Source organism: Bos indicus x Bos taurus, chromosome 4, assembly GCF_003369695.1.
Source record: "Bos indicus x Bos taurus breed Angus x Brahman F1 hybrid chromosome 4, Bos_hybrid_MaternalHap_v2.0, whole genome shotgun sequence".
Taxonomy (NCBI): Eukaryota; Metazoa; Chordata; class Mammalia; order Artiodactyla; family Bovidae; genus Bos; species Bos indicus x Bos taurus.
In genome coordinates this window covers 92,265,093-92,282,037 of record NC_040079.1, presented here as the reverse complement: position 1 = coordinate 92,282,037, position 16,945 = coordinate 92,265,093, and the positions used below count along the sequence as shown (strand labels likewise).

At 39.9% G+C, this 16,945-nt stretch overlaps 1 protein-coding gene across 10 annotated transcripts in view; it reads left to right on the top strand.

The window, feature by feature from the left end:
• HDAC9 (histone deacetylase 9) overlaps positions 1-16,945 on the top strand; it is a 986,654-nt gene that overhangs the window by 737,693 nt on the left and 232,016 nt on the right. For all 10 annotated transcript variants that reach the window (XM_027539980.1, XM_027539984.1, XM_027539978.1 and 7 more), the window contains one exon: positions 16,523-16,630. In XM_027539980.1, the coding sequence (XP_027395781.1) occupies positions 16,523-16,630 (108 nt within the window). The remainder of the gene's footprint in view (positions 1-16,522; positions 16,631-16,945) is intronic.

Sequence of the window (16,945 nt, the reverse complement as noted above, 5' to 3'; positions counted from 1 at the left end):
TAAAAAAGAAAAAAAGAAGAAGAAACTGAAGGCCGTTAGGAGCTTACCGAAAGATGTGCAGAAGCCCAGAAATGTCTCAATAAGGCATTGAGGAAACATCTTCATTTCACGCAAAAGCTTGACCATGGATTTTTGGTCATTTTAACTCATGTTTCTAATTAATAGTGAAATAAGCTATGAAAACAATGTTTTTGAAAACAGTGGTTATACCCAGTTCTCAGATGTCAGAATCTATTCCAAAGGAAGTGAACATTTGAAAGGGTGGGTATACTCAAAACACCACTTCATATGTGTACTCAACAAAATGAATCCTGGCCTCTCAGAGGCCTCAGGCTTTCCGTGTACTCCCGGCCTGCCATATGTACAGGGACATATGAGCATCCTCATGGATCTGGCTTACAACAGGTCAAAATTGTCTGTTTTTTCTTCTTTTAAAAGTTTTGGTATAGATGCCAATAATCATATGCTGTCCCTTGATCTTTTATTTTGCCACTGATACTGTATAATTATTTGTTTTTCAAAATCCTTAAAAGAAATTGTGGTCCCTTTCTTTGATATATTAAGGAAAGATAAGTTGAAATGGGAGCAGAAGAATGGGAAGAACTGTGAAAAGTTTTTCTTGGCTCTGTCACTAACATTCGTGAAACTTAAGAAACTGAAAAGAGCAGAACAATCCTTAAAAATAAGTTTATATTAGTGTTGATTCTGTTCGGTGGACAGAATTATTTGGATAAATTCAGGAAAAGAATAACATTCATAAAAATTACTCTTGGTTATATTCCAAATAAAAAAGCCACAGACAAAGAACAGCTTTACAGAGGAAAAATGAAAATATAAAGTGTTTACCTCCCTGTTCCCTCTCTCACCTCTCCTACATTGTCTCAGAGCTCTGTTTCTGCTTTCTCATTTTGTCTGTCCTTCTTGCTTTCTCAAAGCCAAATGTGTGGTCCTTCTCCAGTAAAAGCAGTAGATACCAGATACTACAGCACATACTTTATATGGCTAACCTCATTCCTGGTTCATTGTATTTTCAGTTTGAATGATTACCATACCTACTTTGAAACACACACAGAGTTATATTTGTTTGCTTTAAAAGCTGCTTCAAATCCTTGGGTTGGGAAGATCCCCTGGAGAAAGGGAAGGCTACCCACTCCACTGTTCTGGCCCAGAGAATTCCTTGGAGTGTGTATAGTCCATGGGGTCACAAAGAGTCAGACATGACTGAGTTACTTTTGGGCTTCCCTGATAGTTCAGTTGGTAAAGAATCTGCCCGCAATGCAGGAGACCTGTTTTGATTCCTGGATCGGGAAGATCCGCTGGAGAAGGGATAGGCTACCCATTCCAGTATTCTTGAGCTTCCCTTGTGGCTCAGCTGTAAAGAATCTGCCTGCAATGTGGGAGACCTGGGTTTAATCCCTGGATTCAGAAGATGCCCTGGAGAAGGTCTGGCCTGGAACTATACAGTCCGTGGAGTTGCAAAGAATCAGACATGACTGAGCTACTTTCCCTTTCCCTTTCAAATCCTTTGGCTTTGGGATTTCTAGAAGCCATATAAAGAAAACAGCCCTGTGATTTATAAGATTCTCAGTGTTTCTAGGACTTCTCAACCTTGACATTATTGACCTTTTGGCAGATAATTTTTGTTGTACTGTCCTGTTGCACTATAAGACATCTGACAGAATTCCTGACTTCTACCCAATAGACACCAGGCATACACCTGTCCCCTCAGTCTTTTATTTTTATTTATTTTTAATTGAAGGATACTTGCTTGATGGTATTGTTGGTTTCTTCCAAACATCAACATGGAGCAGCCAAAGGTATACTTATGTCCCCTCCCTCTTAAACCTCCATCCCACCCCTCTAGGTTGTTACAGAGCCCCCGTTTGAGTTCCCTGAGTCATATAGCAGATTCCATTGGCTATATGACTTAGGGACACATGATATGTTTCCATGTTACTCTCTGCATACATCCCACCCTCTCCTTCCTCCTCCAACTCCATGTCCATATGTTTGTTCTCTATGTCTGTGTCTCCATTGCTCCCCTGTGAATACTTTTATCACTATATTCTTTTAGATTCCATGTATATGGCAAAGCCACCCCCACTGGGGAACCTCTTCCTCAGAATGTGCTCAGTGCTCAGTCACATCTGACTCTTTGCCACCCCGTGGACTTTAGCCTGCCAGGTTACGCTGCTATGGGGTTTTCCAGAACCCGTGTCTCTGGTGTCTCCTGCATTGGCAGGCAAAGTCTTGCCCCTTGCACCACCTGGGAAGCCCCTCTTAATGGCAGGGAAATTACAACACTCAAGAAGGCTCAGCTACTCCAGATACAACTTGGGGAATTTGAATTTCTTGAATATTTTAGCAACTTTATATGATAGAAGTTCAGTACCTTTAAAGATAAAAACATTCATGTAGGTCGTAGATTATTTAGTTCATTAGGAAAAATCTTTGATTCTGTAAATATGATAGCTGCTTTCTTTAAAAAAAAAAAAACTTAGTTTTTATTGTATTTTATTTTTTTTTAATCAAAGAGGACACTAATAGATGGAGAAATATACCATGTTCATGGATGGGAAGAATCAATATAGTGAAAATGAGTATACTACACAAAGCAATCTATAGATTCAATGCAATCCCTATCAAGCTACCAACGGTATTTTTCACAGAGCTAGAACAAATAATTTCACAATTTGTATGGAAATACAAAAAACCTCAAATAGCCAAAGCGATCTTGAGAAAGAAGAATGGAACTGGAAGAATAAACCTGCCTGACTTCAGGCTCTACTACAAAGCCACAGTCATCAAGACAGTATGGTACTGGCACAAAGACAGAAATATTGATCAATGGAACAAAATAGAAAGCCCAGAGATAAATCCATGCACATGTGGACACCTTATCTTTGACAAAGGAGGCAAGAATATACAATGGAGAAAAGACAATCTCTTTAACAAGTGGTGCTGGAAAAACTGGTCAACCACCTGTAAAAGAATGAAACTAGAACACTTTCTAACACCATACAAAAAAATAAACTCAAAATGGATTAAATCTAAACATAAGACCAGAAACTATAAAACGCTTAGAGGAGAACATAGGCAAAACAGTCTCTGACATACATCACAGCAGGATCCTCTATGACCCACCTCCCAGAATATTGGAAATAAAAGCAAAAATAAACAAATGGGATCTAATTAAAATTAAATCTCCTGAACAACAAAAGAAACTATAAGCAAGGTGAAAAGACAGCCTTCAGAATGGGAAAAAATAGCAAATGAAGCAAATGACAAACAACTAATCTCAAAAAACTTAGTTTTTAGATTTTGATGTGACTGGCATAAACATTAGTGTGAATTAAGAGCTCATACTCTTTTTTTTTTTTTTTCCCCCCTGGCTTCTCATTCCAATTCCACTAATGGCTAACCATATAACCTCTCTGAATTTAGTATACAACACTGCTTAATAATAGCATCAGAGAAGGCAATGGCACCCCACTCCAGTACACTTGCCTGGAAAATCCCATGGATGGAGGAGCCTGGTGGGCTGCAGTCCATGGGGTTGCTAGGAGTCGGACAAGACTGAGTGACTTCACTTTCTCTTTTCACTTTCATTCATTAGAGAAGGAAATGGCAACCCATTTCAGTGTTCTTGCCTGGAGAATCCCAGGGACGGGGGTGCCTGGTGTGCTGCCATCTCTGGGGTCACACAGAGTTAGACACGACTGAAGCGACTTAGCATAGCATAGCATAGCAATAATAGCATCTATGTCAGTGGTTGTTGTAAGGATAGTATGAGTTAATATCGGCAAAGAAGCAAGGTCCGATACTGTAAAGAGCAATATTGCATAGGAACCTGGAATGTCAGGTCCATGAATCAAGGCAAATTGGAAGTGGTCAAACAAGAGATGGCAAGAGTGAATGTCGACATTCTAGGAATCAGCAAACTAAAATGGACTGGAATGGGTGAATTTAACTCAGATGACCATTATATCTACTACTGCAGGCAGGAATCCCTCAGAAGAAATGGAGTAGCCATCATGGTCAACAAAAGAGTCCAAAATGCAGTACTTGGATGCAATTTCAAAAACGACAGAATGATCTCTGTTCATTTCCAAGGCAAACCATTCAATATCACAGTAATCCAAGTCTATGCCCCAACCAGTAACGCTGAAGAAGCTGAAGTTGAACAGTTCTATGAAGACTTACAAGACCTTTTAGAACTAACACCCCAAAAAGATGTCCGTTTCATTATAGGGGACTGGAATGCAAAAGTAGGAAGTCAAGAAACACCTGGAGTAACAGGCAAATTTGGCCTTGAGTACAGAATGAAGCAGGGCAAAGACTAATACAGTTTTGCTAAGAAAATGCACTGGTCATAGCAAACACCCTCTTCCAACAACACAAGAGAAGACTCTACACATGGACATCACCAGATGGTAAACACCAAAATCAGATTGATTATATTCTTTGCAGCCAAAGATGGAGAAGCTCTATACAGTCAACAAAAACAAGACCAGGAGCTGACTGTGGCTCAGATCATGAACTCCTTATTGCCAAATTCAGACTTAAATTGAAGAAAGTAGGGAAAACCACTAGACCATTCAGGTATGACCTAATCAAATCCCTTATGATTATACAGTAGAAGTGAGAAATAGATTTAAGGGCCTAGATCTGATAGAGTACCTGATGAACTATGGAATGAGGTTCGTGACATTGTACAGGAGACAGGGATCAAGACCATCCCCATGGAAAAGAAATGCAAAAAAGCAAAATGGCTGTCTGGGGAGGCCTTACAAATAGCTGTGAAAAGAAGAGAAGTGAAAAGCAAAGGAGAAAAGGAAAGATATAAGCATCTGAATGCAGAGTTCCAAAGAATAGCAAGAAGAGAGAAGAAAGCCTTCCTCAGCGATCAATGCAAAGAAATAGAGGAAAACAACAGAATGGGAAAGACTAGAGATCTCTTCAAGAAAATTAGAGATACCAAGGGAACATTTCATGCAAAGATGGGCTCGATAAAGGTCAGAAATGGTATGGACCTAAAAGAAGCAAAAGATATTAAGAAAAGGTAGCAAGAATACACAGAAGAACTATACAAAAAGGATATTCACGACCCAGATAATCACAATGGTGTGATCACTCATCTAGAGCCAGACATCCTGGAATGTGAAGTCAAGTGGGCCTTAGAAAGCATCACTATGAACAAAGCTAGTGGAGGTGATAGAATTCCAGTGGAGCTATTTCAAATCCTGAAAGATGATGATGTGAAAGTGCTGCACTCAATACGCCAGCAAATTTGGAAAACTCAGAAGTGGCCACAGGAATGGGAAAGGTCAGTTTTCATTCCAATCCCAAAGAAAGGCAATGCCAAAGAATGCTCAAACTACTGCACAATTGCACTCATCTCACATGCTAGTAAAGTAATGCTCAAAATTCTCCAAGCCAGGCTTCAGCAATACGTGAACCATGAACTTCCTGATGTTCAAGCTGGTTTTAGAAAAGGCAGAGGAACCAGAGATCAAATTGCCAACATCCACTGGATCATGGAAAAGGCAAGAGAGTTCCAGAAAAACATCTATTTCTGCTTTATTGACTAGCCAAAGCCTTTGACTGTGTGGATCACAATAAACTGGAAAATTCTGAAAGAGATGGGAATACCAGACCACCTGATCTGCCTCTTGAGTAATCTGTATGCAGGTCAGCAAGCAACAGTTAGAACTGGACATGGAACAACAGACTGGTTCTAAATAGGAAAAGGAGTATGTCAAGGCTGTATATTATCACCCTGTTTATTTAACTTATATGCAGAGTCCATCATGAGAAACACTGGACTGGAAGAAACACAAGCTGGAATCAAGATTGCCGGGAGAAATATCAATAACCTCAGATATGCAGATGACACCGCCCTTATGGCAGAAAGTGAAGAGGAACTAAAAAGCCTCTTGATGAAAGTGAAAGAGGATAGTGAAAAAGTTGGCTTAAAGCTCAACATTCAGAAAACGAAGATCATGGCATCCGGTCCCATCACTTCATGGGAAATAGATGGGGAAACAGTGGAAACAGTGTCAGACTTTATTTTTTTGGGCTCCCAAATCACTGCAGATGGTGATTGCAGCCATGAAATTAAAAGACGCTTACTCCTTGGAAGGAAAGTTATGACCAACCTAGATAGCATATTCAAAAGCAGAGACATTACTTTGTTAACAAAGGTCCATCTAGTCAAGGCTATGGTTTTTCCTGTGGTCATGTATGGATGTGAGAGTTGCACTGTGAAGAAGGCTGAGCACAGAATTGATGCTTTTGAACTGTGGTGTTGGAGAAGACTCTTGAGATCTTCTGGTTGCAAGGAGATCCAACCAGTCCATTTTGAAGGAGATCAGCCCTGGGATTTCTTTGGAGGGAATGATGCTGAAGCTGAAACTCTAGTACTTTGGCCACCTCATGAGAAGAGTTGACTCATTGGAGAAGACGCTGATGCTGGGAGGGATTGGGGGCAGGAGGAGAAGGGGACGACAGAGGATGAGATGGCTGGATGGCATTACTGACTTGATGGACGTGAGTCTGAGTGAACTCCGGGAGTTGGTGATGGACAGGGAGGCCTGGTGTGCTGCGATTCATGGGGTCGCAAAGAGTCAGACACGACTGGGAGACTGAACTGAACTGAACTGAAGAGCTTTACATGGTGGCCAGTTCTTAATAAGTATTGTGTAGTCATATGATGACAACTCTTACTGTTTCTGTCATTATTATTTATAAATAATAAAGACTAGAACTTTATAGAGTAAGGGAATAAACAGTAAAACTAAAAACATGAAATGTCTGTATTAGCTTTGTGTTACTATCTGTATATTTCCTGAATTTTATTCTAGTTTGACTTGCAGTGAATGAGATCATATTTCTACCATTCATGTTCTGTAAGTCATGTCTGAGGCAGTATTTCCTATTATCCCTCATTCTTTTTCACTACTAATGAGAGAGATTGCAACATGATGCTCTTCTTTTAGATGTGGATAGTATTATCTTGTGGCTACATTTTTATAAGTAGGTGTGTATCTAGTGCTCATGTCTCCTTAGAGGACCACCTTCCTAATTATTTTAGAAGTCTCAAAAATGACTAATATGAATAATTGTTATCTGCTTCTGAATTGCTGGGTTTTCCCCCCATGTGCTGTTCTTTTCTTTCTTTTACTTTTTTTTTTACATCAGTGAGGTCTGTTGGCCTCTGCTGATTTTTCTGAGGTTTTCACAATCCTGGTTGTTTTGGATTTTCTGAGGTCTATAATTAAGTGGAGAATGTGTGCATTACCCTCTTTGAACATTATTATTTTTCAAGTTAATACGGAGTGTTTTAACATTGTGATTTTTCAAGTTAATACCAGAGTGTTTACTTCAATCTCACTTTTTTTTAAACAGAACATAAAATGCATTTCCTATTTCTGTTTTTCCTTATAGCTTTCTCTACCACTTTACTCCTTTTTACTCTGTTAAATAGATGTGAGTCCCTGGGAGTAAGAGCTAGGAGGATCTCAGAGCTAGATTCTGTGCTGTCTTCAGAACTGTGTGTCCTCCAATAACCGAATCTTCCTAAGGGCCAGGCTCCTAGAGTTCTCTCCCCTAAAACATGTGTCCATCCTGCCTCACCACATTTGCTCAGCTTCTCACACAGAAAGACATTTTGTGGGTTTCAGCCTCACCTAACATTTCTGAACGTCAGTTTTCCCTACATGTTAAGTCCAGACCCTCCTACATATTTATAAAGTGATTTGACCTTTTGAGGGACTGTTTCCAGATTGGAAGAGTTTAATTCTGGCAGTCAAACAAGACCTCTGTGGACAGATACTCAGCAGACTATTACAGCTGCCTTCTTGTTTTGTACATTAGTTACATTGTCAGAAATATAAGTTGAAAGCATATTACTGCCTTTTAGAATAGAAAATAAGCAAATTTTGTTGCACATTTGTAACTTCTGAGGGGGAGATAGGAGGTTACACATTGCTACATTAATTCTGAAATACTGTGATGGCCACTTGCCATGCATGCAGCATATCCATGGAGACTTCTGCCAGGATCCTGGCTAGACTCTTCCCAGTCATCTAACAAAATAAATTCCTGACCTTGAAAACTGGACACAGAATTAGCCATGATCACTTGTTTATGTGATAAATAGATTCTTTTTTCTCCTAATTATGCTGATCTTCTCCATCATTGATAATATGTCAATCTCTTTGGGTTTGAACAGCCTCCTTTCAGTTTTAAAATTCTGTCTCTTCATGATCAGCTTCTTGAAGGATTCAGTCTCTTCAGTAATTGCTCTATCAGCTGCCTCTCACAGTGGCACTTGGGTGCATGAGGGAGACAGAGGGACCTGATGGGGTCCTTGGATACTTACTGTCCTCTGAATAGTCAGGTTTCCATGCCAATCTCCCTAGTCTACCTGATGGTTCCTGGTTTGCTAGCATTTGACTGAGGTCAGAAGCCAAAATCCTTCTGGTTTCTGATTTCAATGCAAAAAGGAACATGGTAGGGTTTGTGGGCACCATCAGCTTCACCTCGGCTCTCCTTGTGCAGGCATCTTCTTGAGCTTCTGCTGTGGACTTCATTTCACCCGGGCTCCCCTGGTGGCTCAGACGGTGAAGCGTCTGCCTGCAGTGTGGGAGACCTGGATTCAATCCCTGGGTTGGGAAGATACCCTGGAGAAGGAAATGGCAATCCACTCCCAGTACTCTTGCCTGGAAAGTTCCATGGACTGAGGAGCCTGGTAGGCTACAGTCCATGGGGTCACAAAGAGTCGGACACAACTGAGCAACCTCACTTTCATTTCACCGCAACCATACTTAACTCTATTTCAGGGGCTCTCCTGTAGCACACCCCTGGAGGATTGTGTATGTGGAGAATTCCACCCAAGACCCAGGAGCATCTTAGGAATGCTGCATTCTGAACTTTCATTTACTTTTCACACATCTCCATAGAATTTTTAATGTGGTGCCCACAGTTTGGTGTAGACGTGGACTGAGTGCAAAAGTCCTAAGTGTGAGTGACAGCACACATCATCAGCATCAGTCCTTCCGATGAATATTCAGGACTGATTGCCTTTTAGGATGGCCTGGTTGGATCTCCTTGCAGTCCAACGGACTCTCAAGAGTCTTCACCTACACCACAGTTCAAAAGAATCAATTCTTCGGGGCTCAGCTTTCTTTATAGTCCAACTCTCACAGCCATACCTGACTCCTGGAAAAACTATACGTTTGACTAGACGGAACTTTGCTGGCAAAGTAATGTCTCTGCTTTTTAATATGCTGTCTAGGTTCATCATAACTTTTCTTCCAAGGAGCAAGTGTCTTTTAATTTCATGGCTGCAGTCACCATCTGCAGTGATTTTGGAGCCCAAAAAAACAAAGGCTCTCACTGTTTCCATTGTTTCCCTATCTATTTGCCATGATCTTAGGTTTCTGAATGTTGAGTTTTAAGCCAATTTTTTCACTCTCCTCTTTCACTTTCATCAAGAGGCTCTTTAGCTCTTCTTCACTTTCTGCCATAAGGGTGGTGTCATCTACATATTTGAGATGATTGATATTTCTCCTGGTAATCTTGATTCCAGGAGAGTCAAGTTCTCTGTGCTTCATCCAGCCCAGAGTTTCTCATGATGTACTCTGCATATAAGTTAAATAAGCAGGGTGACAATATATAGCCTTGATCTGGAACCAGTCTGTTGTTTCAAGTCCAGTTCTAACTGTTGCTTCTTGACCTGCATACAGATTTCTCAGAAGGCAGATCAGGTGGTCTGGTATTCCCATCTCTTTCAGAATTTTCCACAGTTTGTTGTGATCCACACAGTCAAAGGCTTTGGCATAGTCAATAAAGCAGAAATAGATGTTTTTCTGGAACTCTCTTGTTTTTTCCATGATCCAGCGGATGTTGGCAATTTGGTCTCTGGTTCCTCTGCCTTTTCTAAATCCAGCTTGAATGTCTGGAAGCTCTTGGTTCATGTTCTGTTAAAGCCTTGCTTAAGAATTTTGAGCATTACTTTGCTAGCATGTGAGATGAGTGCAATTGTGCGGTAGTTTGAATATTCCTTGGCATTACCTTTCTTTGAGATTGGGATGAAAACTGACCTTTTCCAGTCCTGTTGCCACCGCTGAGTTTACCAATTTTGCTGGCATATTGAGTGCAACACTTTCACAGCATCATCTTTTAGGATTTGAAATAGCTCAACTGGAATTCCATCATCTCTACTAGCTTTGTTCATAGTGATGTTTCCTAAGGTCCACTTGACTTCATATTCCAGGATGTCTGGCTCTAGGTGAATGAATCCACAATCCTGGTTATCTGGGTTATGAAGATCTTTTTTGTATAGTTCTGTGTATTCTTGCCACCTCTTCTTAATGTCTTCTGCTTCTGTTAGGTCCATATCGTTTCTGTCCTTTATTGTGCCCATCTTTGCATGAAATGTTCCCTTGGTATCTCTAATTTTCTTGAAGAGATCTCTAGACTTTCCCATTCTATTATTTTCCTCTGTTTCTTTGCAGTGATCACTGAGGAAGGCTTTCTTATCTCTCCTTGCTATTCTTTGGAACTCTTCATTCAGATGGGTATATCTTTCCTTTGCTCCTTTGCCTTCAACTTCTCTTCTTTTCTCAGCTATTTGTATGGCCTCCTCAGACAACCATTTTTTGTCTTTTTGCATTCCTTTTTCTTGGGGATAGTCTTGATTACTGCCTGCTGTACAATGTCATGAACCTCTGTACATAGTTCTTTAGGCATTCTGTCAGATTGAATCCTTTGAATATATTTGCCACTTCTACTGTATAATCGTAAGGGATTTGATTTAGGTCATACCTGCACGGTCTAGTGGTTTTCCCTACTTTTGTCGATTTAAGTCTGAATTTTGCAATATGGAGTTCATCATCTGAGCCAGTGTCAGCTCCCAGTCTTGCTTTCACGGACTGTATAGAGCTTCACCATATCTTGATTAGTAGTGATTATACATCAAAATTAATAGCACAGACACAGAATGTTCACTCTAGAGAAGAATCCTTTTAGGGAGATAAAAATATATAGAGAAGAAAGTGTATACCAAGCAAAGTTATTTGTGGTTATCTAATGAGGTTGCTAAGAGTCAGACATGACTGAGCAACTTCACTTTGACTTTTCACTTTCATGCATTAGAGAAGGAAATGGCAGCAACCCACTCCAGTGTTCTTGCCTGGAGAATCCCAGGGACAGGGGAGCCTGGTGGGCTGCCGTCTATGGGGTTGCACAGAGTCGGACACGACTGAAGCAACTTAGCAGTAGCAGTAGCAATGCTCCTTGTACTATGGTGAAATAGACTTTGTTCTCAGATGTTTGAATATTTTTTCTAATCAAGTTCAATATTTATAACTGTTTGGAAGAAAATGTTGTACTGTTGTTTATTAATAAAAAAAAAATCTTTCTTATACTTTCAGAAAACTTACAGTAATTTCCAAAAGCAAATAAAAGGATATAGGGAATTCCATATGGTTCTGAGTCACCTGTTAAAGTCTTTGGGGATTTTTTGAACATTTGGAGTATAGTTGATTTACACTGTTGTGCTAGTTTCTGGTGTACAGCAAAGTGGATCACCTATACATACAGATGCGAGAGTGAAGTCACTCAGTCGTGCCCTACTCTTTGCGACCCCATGGACTGTAGCCCACCAGGCTCCTCCCTCCATGGGATTCTCCAAGCAAGAGTATGGAGTGGGTTGCCATTTCCTTCTCCAGGGGATCTTCCCAACCCAGGGATAGAACCTGGGTCTCCCGCATTCCAGACAGACGCTTTAACCTCTGAGCCACCAGGGAAGCCCACATATAGATATTCCACTCTTTTTTAGATTCTTTTCCCATATAAGGCATTACAGAGTATTGAGTAGAGTTCCCTGTGAGGTACAGTAGGTTCTTATTAGTTATCTATGTATTTTACACATAGTGGTGTATATGTCAATTCCAGTCTCCCAATTTATCCCTACCCCCCTTCCCCCACAGTAACCATAAGTTTTTTTTTTTTTTAATATATGTGACTGTATTTCTGTTTTGTAAATAAGCTCATTTGTACCAGTTTTTAGATTCCTATATATGCAATATCATATGATATTTATATTTTCTGTCTGAGTTATTTCACTCAGTATGACAATCTCTAGGTCCATGCATGTCCCTACAAATGGCATTATTTTGTTGTTTTTATGGCTGATAATATTCCATTGTGTGTTTCCCTGCTGGCTCAGTGGTAAAGAACCCACCTGCCAATGCAGGAGTTGTGAGTTCAACCCTGGGTCCTGAAGATACGTTGGAGAAGGACATGGCAACCCACTCCAGTATTCTTGCCTGGAGAAATCCATGGAGAGAAGGAGGCTAGTGGGAGTCCATGGGGTTGCGAAAGAGTCAGACATGACTTAGCAACTAAACAGCAACAGCAATATTCTGTTGTATATGTATACCATATCTTCTTTATCTGTTCATCTGTGAGTGGATATTTAGGTTGCCTCCAAGGCTTGGCTGTTGTGAATAATGCTTCAGTGAATGTTGGGGTGCATATATCTTTTTGAATTATGGTTTTCTCCAGGTATATGCCTGGGAGTGAGATTACGGGGTCATATCATAGTTCTATTTTTACCTTTTTAAGGACCCTCCGTACTGTTCTCCTTAGTGGCTATATCATTTTACATTCCATTCCAGCAGTCTAAGAGGGCACCCTTTTCTCCATACCCTGTCAAGCATTTATTGTTTGTAAATTTTTTGATAATGGCCCTCTGAAAGGTGTGAGGGGATATCTCTTTGTAGTCTTGATTTGCATTTCTCTAATAATTAGTAATGTTGAGTGTCTTTTCATATGCTCTTTGGCCCTTTGTATGTCTTTTCTTTGGAGAAATACCTATTTAGGTCTTCTACGCATTCGTTGATTGGTTTTATATATATATATATATTTTAGATGCATAAGCTGTTGGCATGTTTTGGAGATTAATCCTTTCTCTGTCACTTCATTTGCAAATATTTTCTTCAAGTCTGAGGACTGTCCTTTTGTTTATAGTTTCCTTTGCTGTGCAAAAGCTTTTAATTTTAATTAGATACCGTTTATTTTTATTTCATCAATGTAAAAGGTGGATCAAAAAAGATACATTGCGATTTATGTCAGAGATTTCTCTGCTTATGTTTTCCTCTTAAGGGTTTCATAGTATGAGCTCTAATAGTTTTCTGGTGGCATCTTTAGGGTTGTCTTTATATAGTATTATCTCATCTGCAAGCAGTGAGAGTTTTACTTCTTTTCCAGTTTGGATTCCTTTTATTTCTTCTCCATGTCATGGCTGGGACTTCCAAACCTATGTTGAATGATAGCGGTGATAGTGGACATGCTGCTTCTGTTCCTGATCTTAGAGGAGATGCTTTAAGTTTTTCATCATTGAGAGTGATGTTTGCTGTGGGTTTGTTGTATATGACTTCTATTATGTTGTGGTAGGTTCCCACTAAGACTACTTTCTGGAGGTTTCTTTTTTTAACCAAAAATGAGTATTGAATTTTGTCAGAAGCTTTTTCTGCATGTATTGAGATGATTGTATGGTTTTTATTTTTCAGTTTGTTAGTATGGTGTATCACACTGATTGATTTGTGAATATTGAAGAATCCTTGTATCCCTGGGATAAATCACACTTGATCGTGTCATATAATCCTTTTAATGTGTTTTTAGATTCAATTTGCTAGTATTTTGTTGAAGAGTTTTACGTCTGTGTTCATCAGTGATACTGGCTTTTAGTTTTCTTTTTTGCGTGTGATGTCTTCGTGTGGTTTTGTTATCCAGGTGACAGTAGCCTTGTAGAACGGCTTGGGAGTATTCCTTCCTCTGCAGTTTTGGGACGAGTTTCAGAAGGATAGATGTTAATTTCTCTAAGTGTTTGATAGAATTCACCTGTGAAGCCATCTGGTCCTGGATTTTTGTTTGTTGGAAGTTTTTGGATCACAGTTTCCATTTTAGCAGTTGTGATTAGTTTTTTCCTTTTTTAAAATATTTCTTCCTGTTTCTGTCTTGGAAGGGTGTACCCTTCTAAGAATTTGTCCATTTCTTCTAGGTTGTGCATTTTGTAAGTGAATAGTTTCTTGTCGTAGCCTCTTATTTGTGGTTAGGGTCAGTTTAACTTCTTTCTCATTTCTAATTTGATTGATTTGAGTTCTCCTCTTCTTCTTGATTCTGGGTAAAAATTCATCAATTTTGTTTGTCTTCTCAAAGAACCAGCTTCTAGTTTTCTTTGAGGATTTATTAATTTATGTTTTCTTGTCTTCGCAGTAATTTTAAAATGATTAATGAGGACTGTCTCTGGCACCTATAGCTATGTAATGGTTAAAAATTAGTTTATGTAAAGTTTAAAAAAAAATTAAATTAAAATGTTCTGGAAAAAAAAAATTGGTTTAAAAGTATCCAACACAATGTGAATGTTGGTTTTTATTTTTTAGCTTAAGCAACCGTTTTCCTCAAGGCTATATCTTCATGAAGCTCAAATAACTACTTACAGTGGTTTAATAAAAGAAGTAAATAAATAAAGCTCTCAGTCAGTTTAGCTGGTAAATGATTAGGTTGCAGGGTTCATTTGGTGGCTCCTCTACTTCTCAGTTGATGGTGTTGAGATGATGGTGCTCACTGTGACATGGGCTGAACGTTCTTAGAAAACAAGTTTTATTTAAGGAGTATGGTAGAAAGGCATGTGTTTTCAGGGTCAGAAGTCTCTAAGGGCTCTCAGATCTGCTGAGTAGCCGCTCTACGCCACAGTGTCTCAGGCCTCAACTATGTGATAGTTATTTAAAAAAAAATGAGTTCAACAGCAGCCAATAGTAGTAGCTAACAGTTGCGTATCACTTATTCATTTAATCCCCTCCAACGTCGTATTCAGATGGCAGTTTAAAAATCTGTTGTTTCATTGGTAAGGGAATCACAGAACAGAGATATTAATTACTTGATGGCCCATGTCATTCGCCTTTTAGTGGTGAGGTCATAATCTCATCTGGACAGTTTGATTCCAGAATCTTCTCTCTTTACCACTTTGCTGTTCTTGAGAGGATCTTAATATTCTATTTATTTATTTATTGTTCTAATTTATTATATATATATGCTCATTGTTCTTAACAGAATTTAAATCGTTAAGGCTTTCATGAGAAAAAGCGTGTGAAAGTGCTTAGGAAACTTAGTACATGTGAACGTGTGTTATCCTTTATTGTGTTTGCTTGTCATTAGGCTTCTTTAATTTAGCTCTTCTTCTTAAAAAAAATTGTTATTTTGTGTCAGATTTCCTTCTTTGAGCCATTTAAGAAGTCTTGATATTTGCACAGTCACAAATTTTTTATTGCATTTCTAAGAACTCCAAGTGTGTTATAAATTAGAGACTTCTACCATCTGATATTATTTTTAATGTTATAAAATATTATATACATGGCTTCCTTGGAGGCTCATTCAGTGAAGTATCTGCCTGCAGTGCAGGAGACCCAGCTTTGATCCCTGGGTCGGGACGATCCCTTGGAGAAGGACTTGGCAACCCACTCCAGTATTCTTGCCTGGAGAATCCCATGGGCAGAGAAGCCTGGCAGGCTACAGTCCATGGGGTCACAAGAGTCAGGTACAACTTAGTGAATAAGTCACTACCATTATGTACATAAAAATATGTAACATAAACCACTACTGTTGCACTTTTCTTGTGCTTTTTGTATAAATTTTATTAATGAATGCACAAAAAAGAGTAAACAGCATTTTATAAAAGTAAATCCAAAATACTACTTCATGCTTTGTTTTGATGATAATGTTCTCTAGCAACAGAGCAACCATATATTTTAATGACCTAATTTTAATAATACCAGTTTGCACTAAGACTAACTGCCAAACTGTACTAAGTGTCAGAAATTTGAAGCTTCTACTTTGGAAGTCAGAGCACTCCTTGCAGTTGAGTGTTGTGAATCTTTTAAGTGTGAGGACCACACACTCCTTCCGTTTAGTCGGAGAACCTGAACTGTGGTCGCTACTTCCTACTCACTGACGGCTACTGCTGCCTGCCTAATAATTGTTTTTGGCTCCCTGTAAACCTGCAGCCAGAGAGGTATTTGAATTTTCCCCCTCTAGCACTTGCAAATCCGATTTTTATGTATAGCTAAGTGCTCTTAGCTTTTACTCTATCTACTGCTGGGGCCTTGTTTCTAGCAAGCCTGTAACTACGCCAGATCCGGCCTATGTAATGCTGTTTGTAATGAGAAATCTAAACAGGGAATGGCAGTGAGGCATGGCAGGAATGTGTTTCCATTGGAGAAGTCAGTGTAGAGAAAAAGTATAAGCAAAGCCGTGTCCAGAAGGCCCATTCAGCTGGCCAAGACGGAAGACTGATGTTATTGTACATAGGCTGTTGCTGTGCCAGCCCTTCCTCACGAATCTGCTTGCTCTCTCTCTCTCCCCTCTCCTGAACTCCCCTCCTCCCCCTCCTCTTGCCTCTATTCCTTCTCCTCCTCTCCCTCTCTTCCGAGGGCTCTGCTGACTGTTTGCTCAGGTGGACAGTGACACCATTTGGAATGAGCTGCACTCGTCCGGCGCTGCACGCATGGCTGTTGGCTGTGTCATCGAGCTGGCTTCCAGAGTGGCCTCCGGAGAGCTGAAGGTGAGGTCTGGGTTGCATTAAGTGTGGGAAATCCAGGGAAGACGCTGAAACAGAGATGTTGTTGTTTGGGAATTGTGGGGAGTGTGGTGCAGTAATAAAAGGCAAGGGGCGGAGGGAAGGGGCAGAGGGATGGCCACTGAGGTGTGATAATAACTGGTCTGTAGGTAGCTGGTAGCTGATCCGGCTCTCAGGGCCTTCCTCTCCTTGGGGAGACTCTGTGGTTAGGGCACTCTGGTGTATTTTTAAGAGCACAGAAATGGTGAGTAAAGCTATGGTCCAGGTCAAAAACACCCAGTCTATACATATCTGTCATGC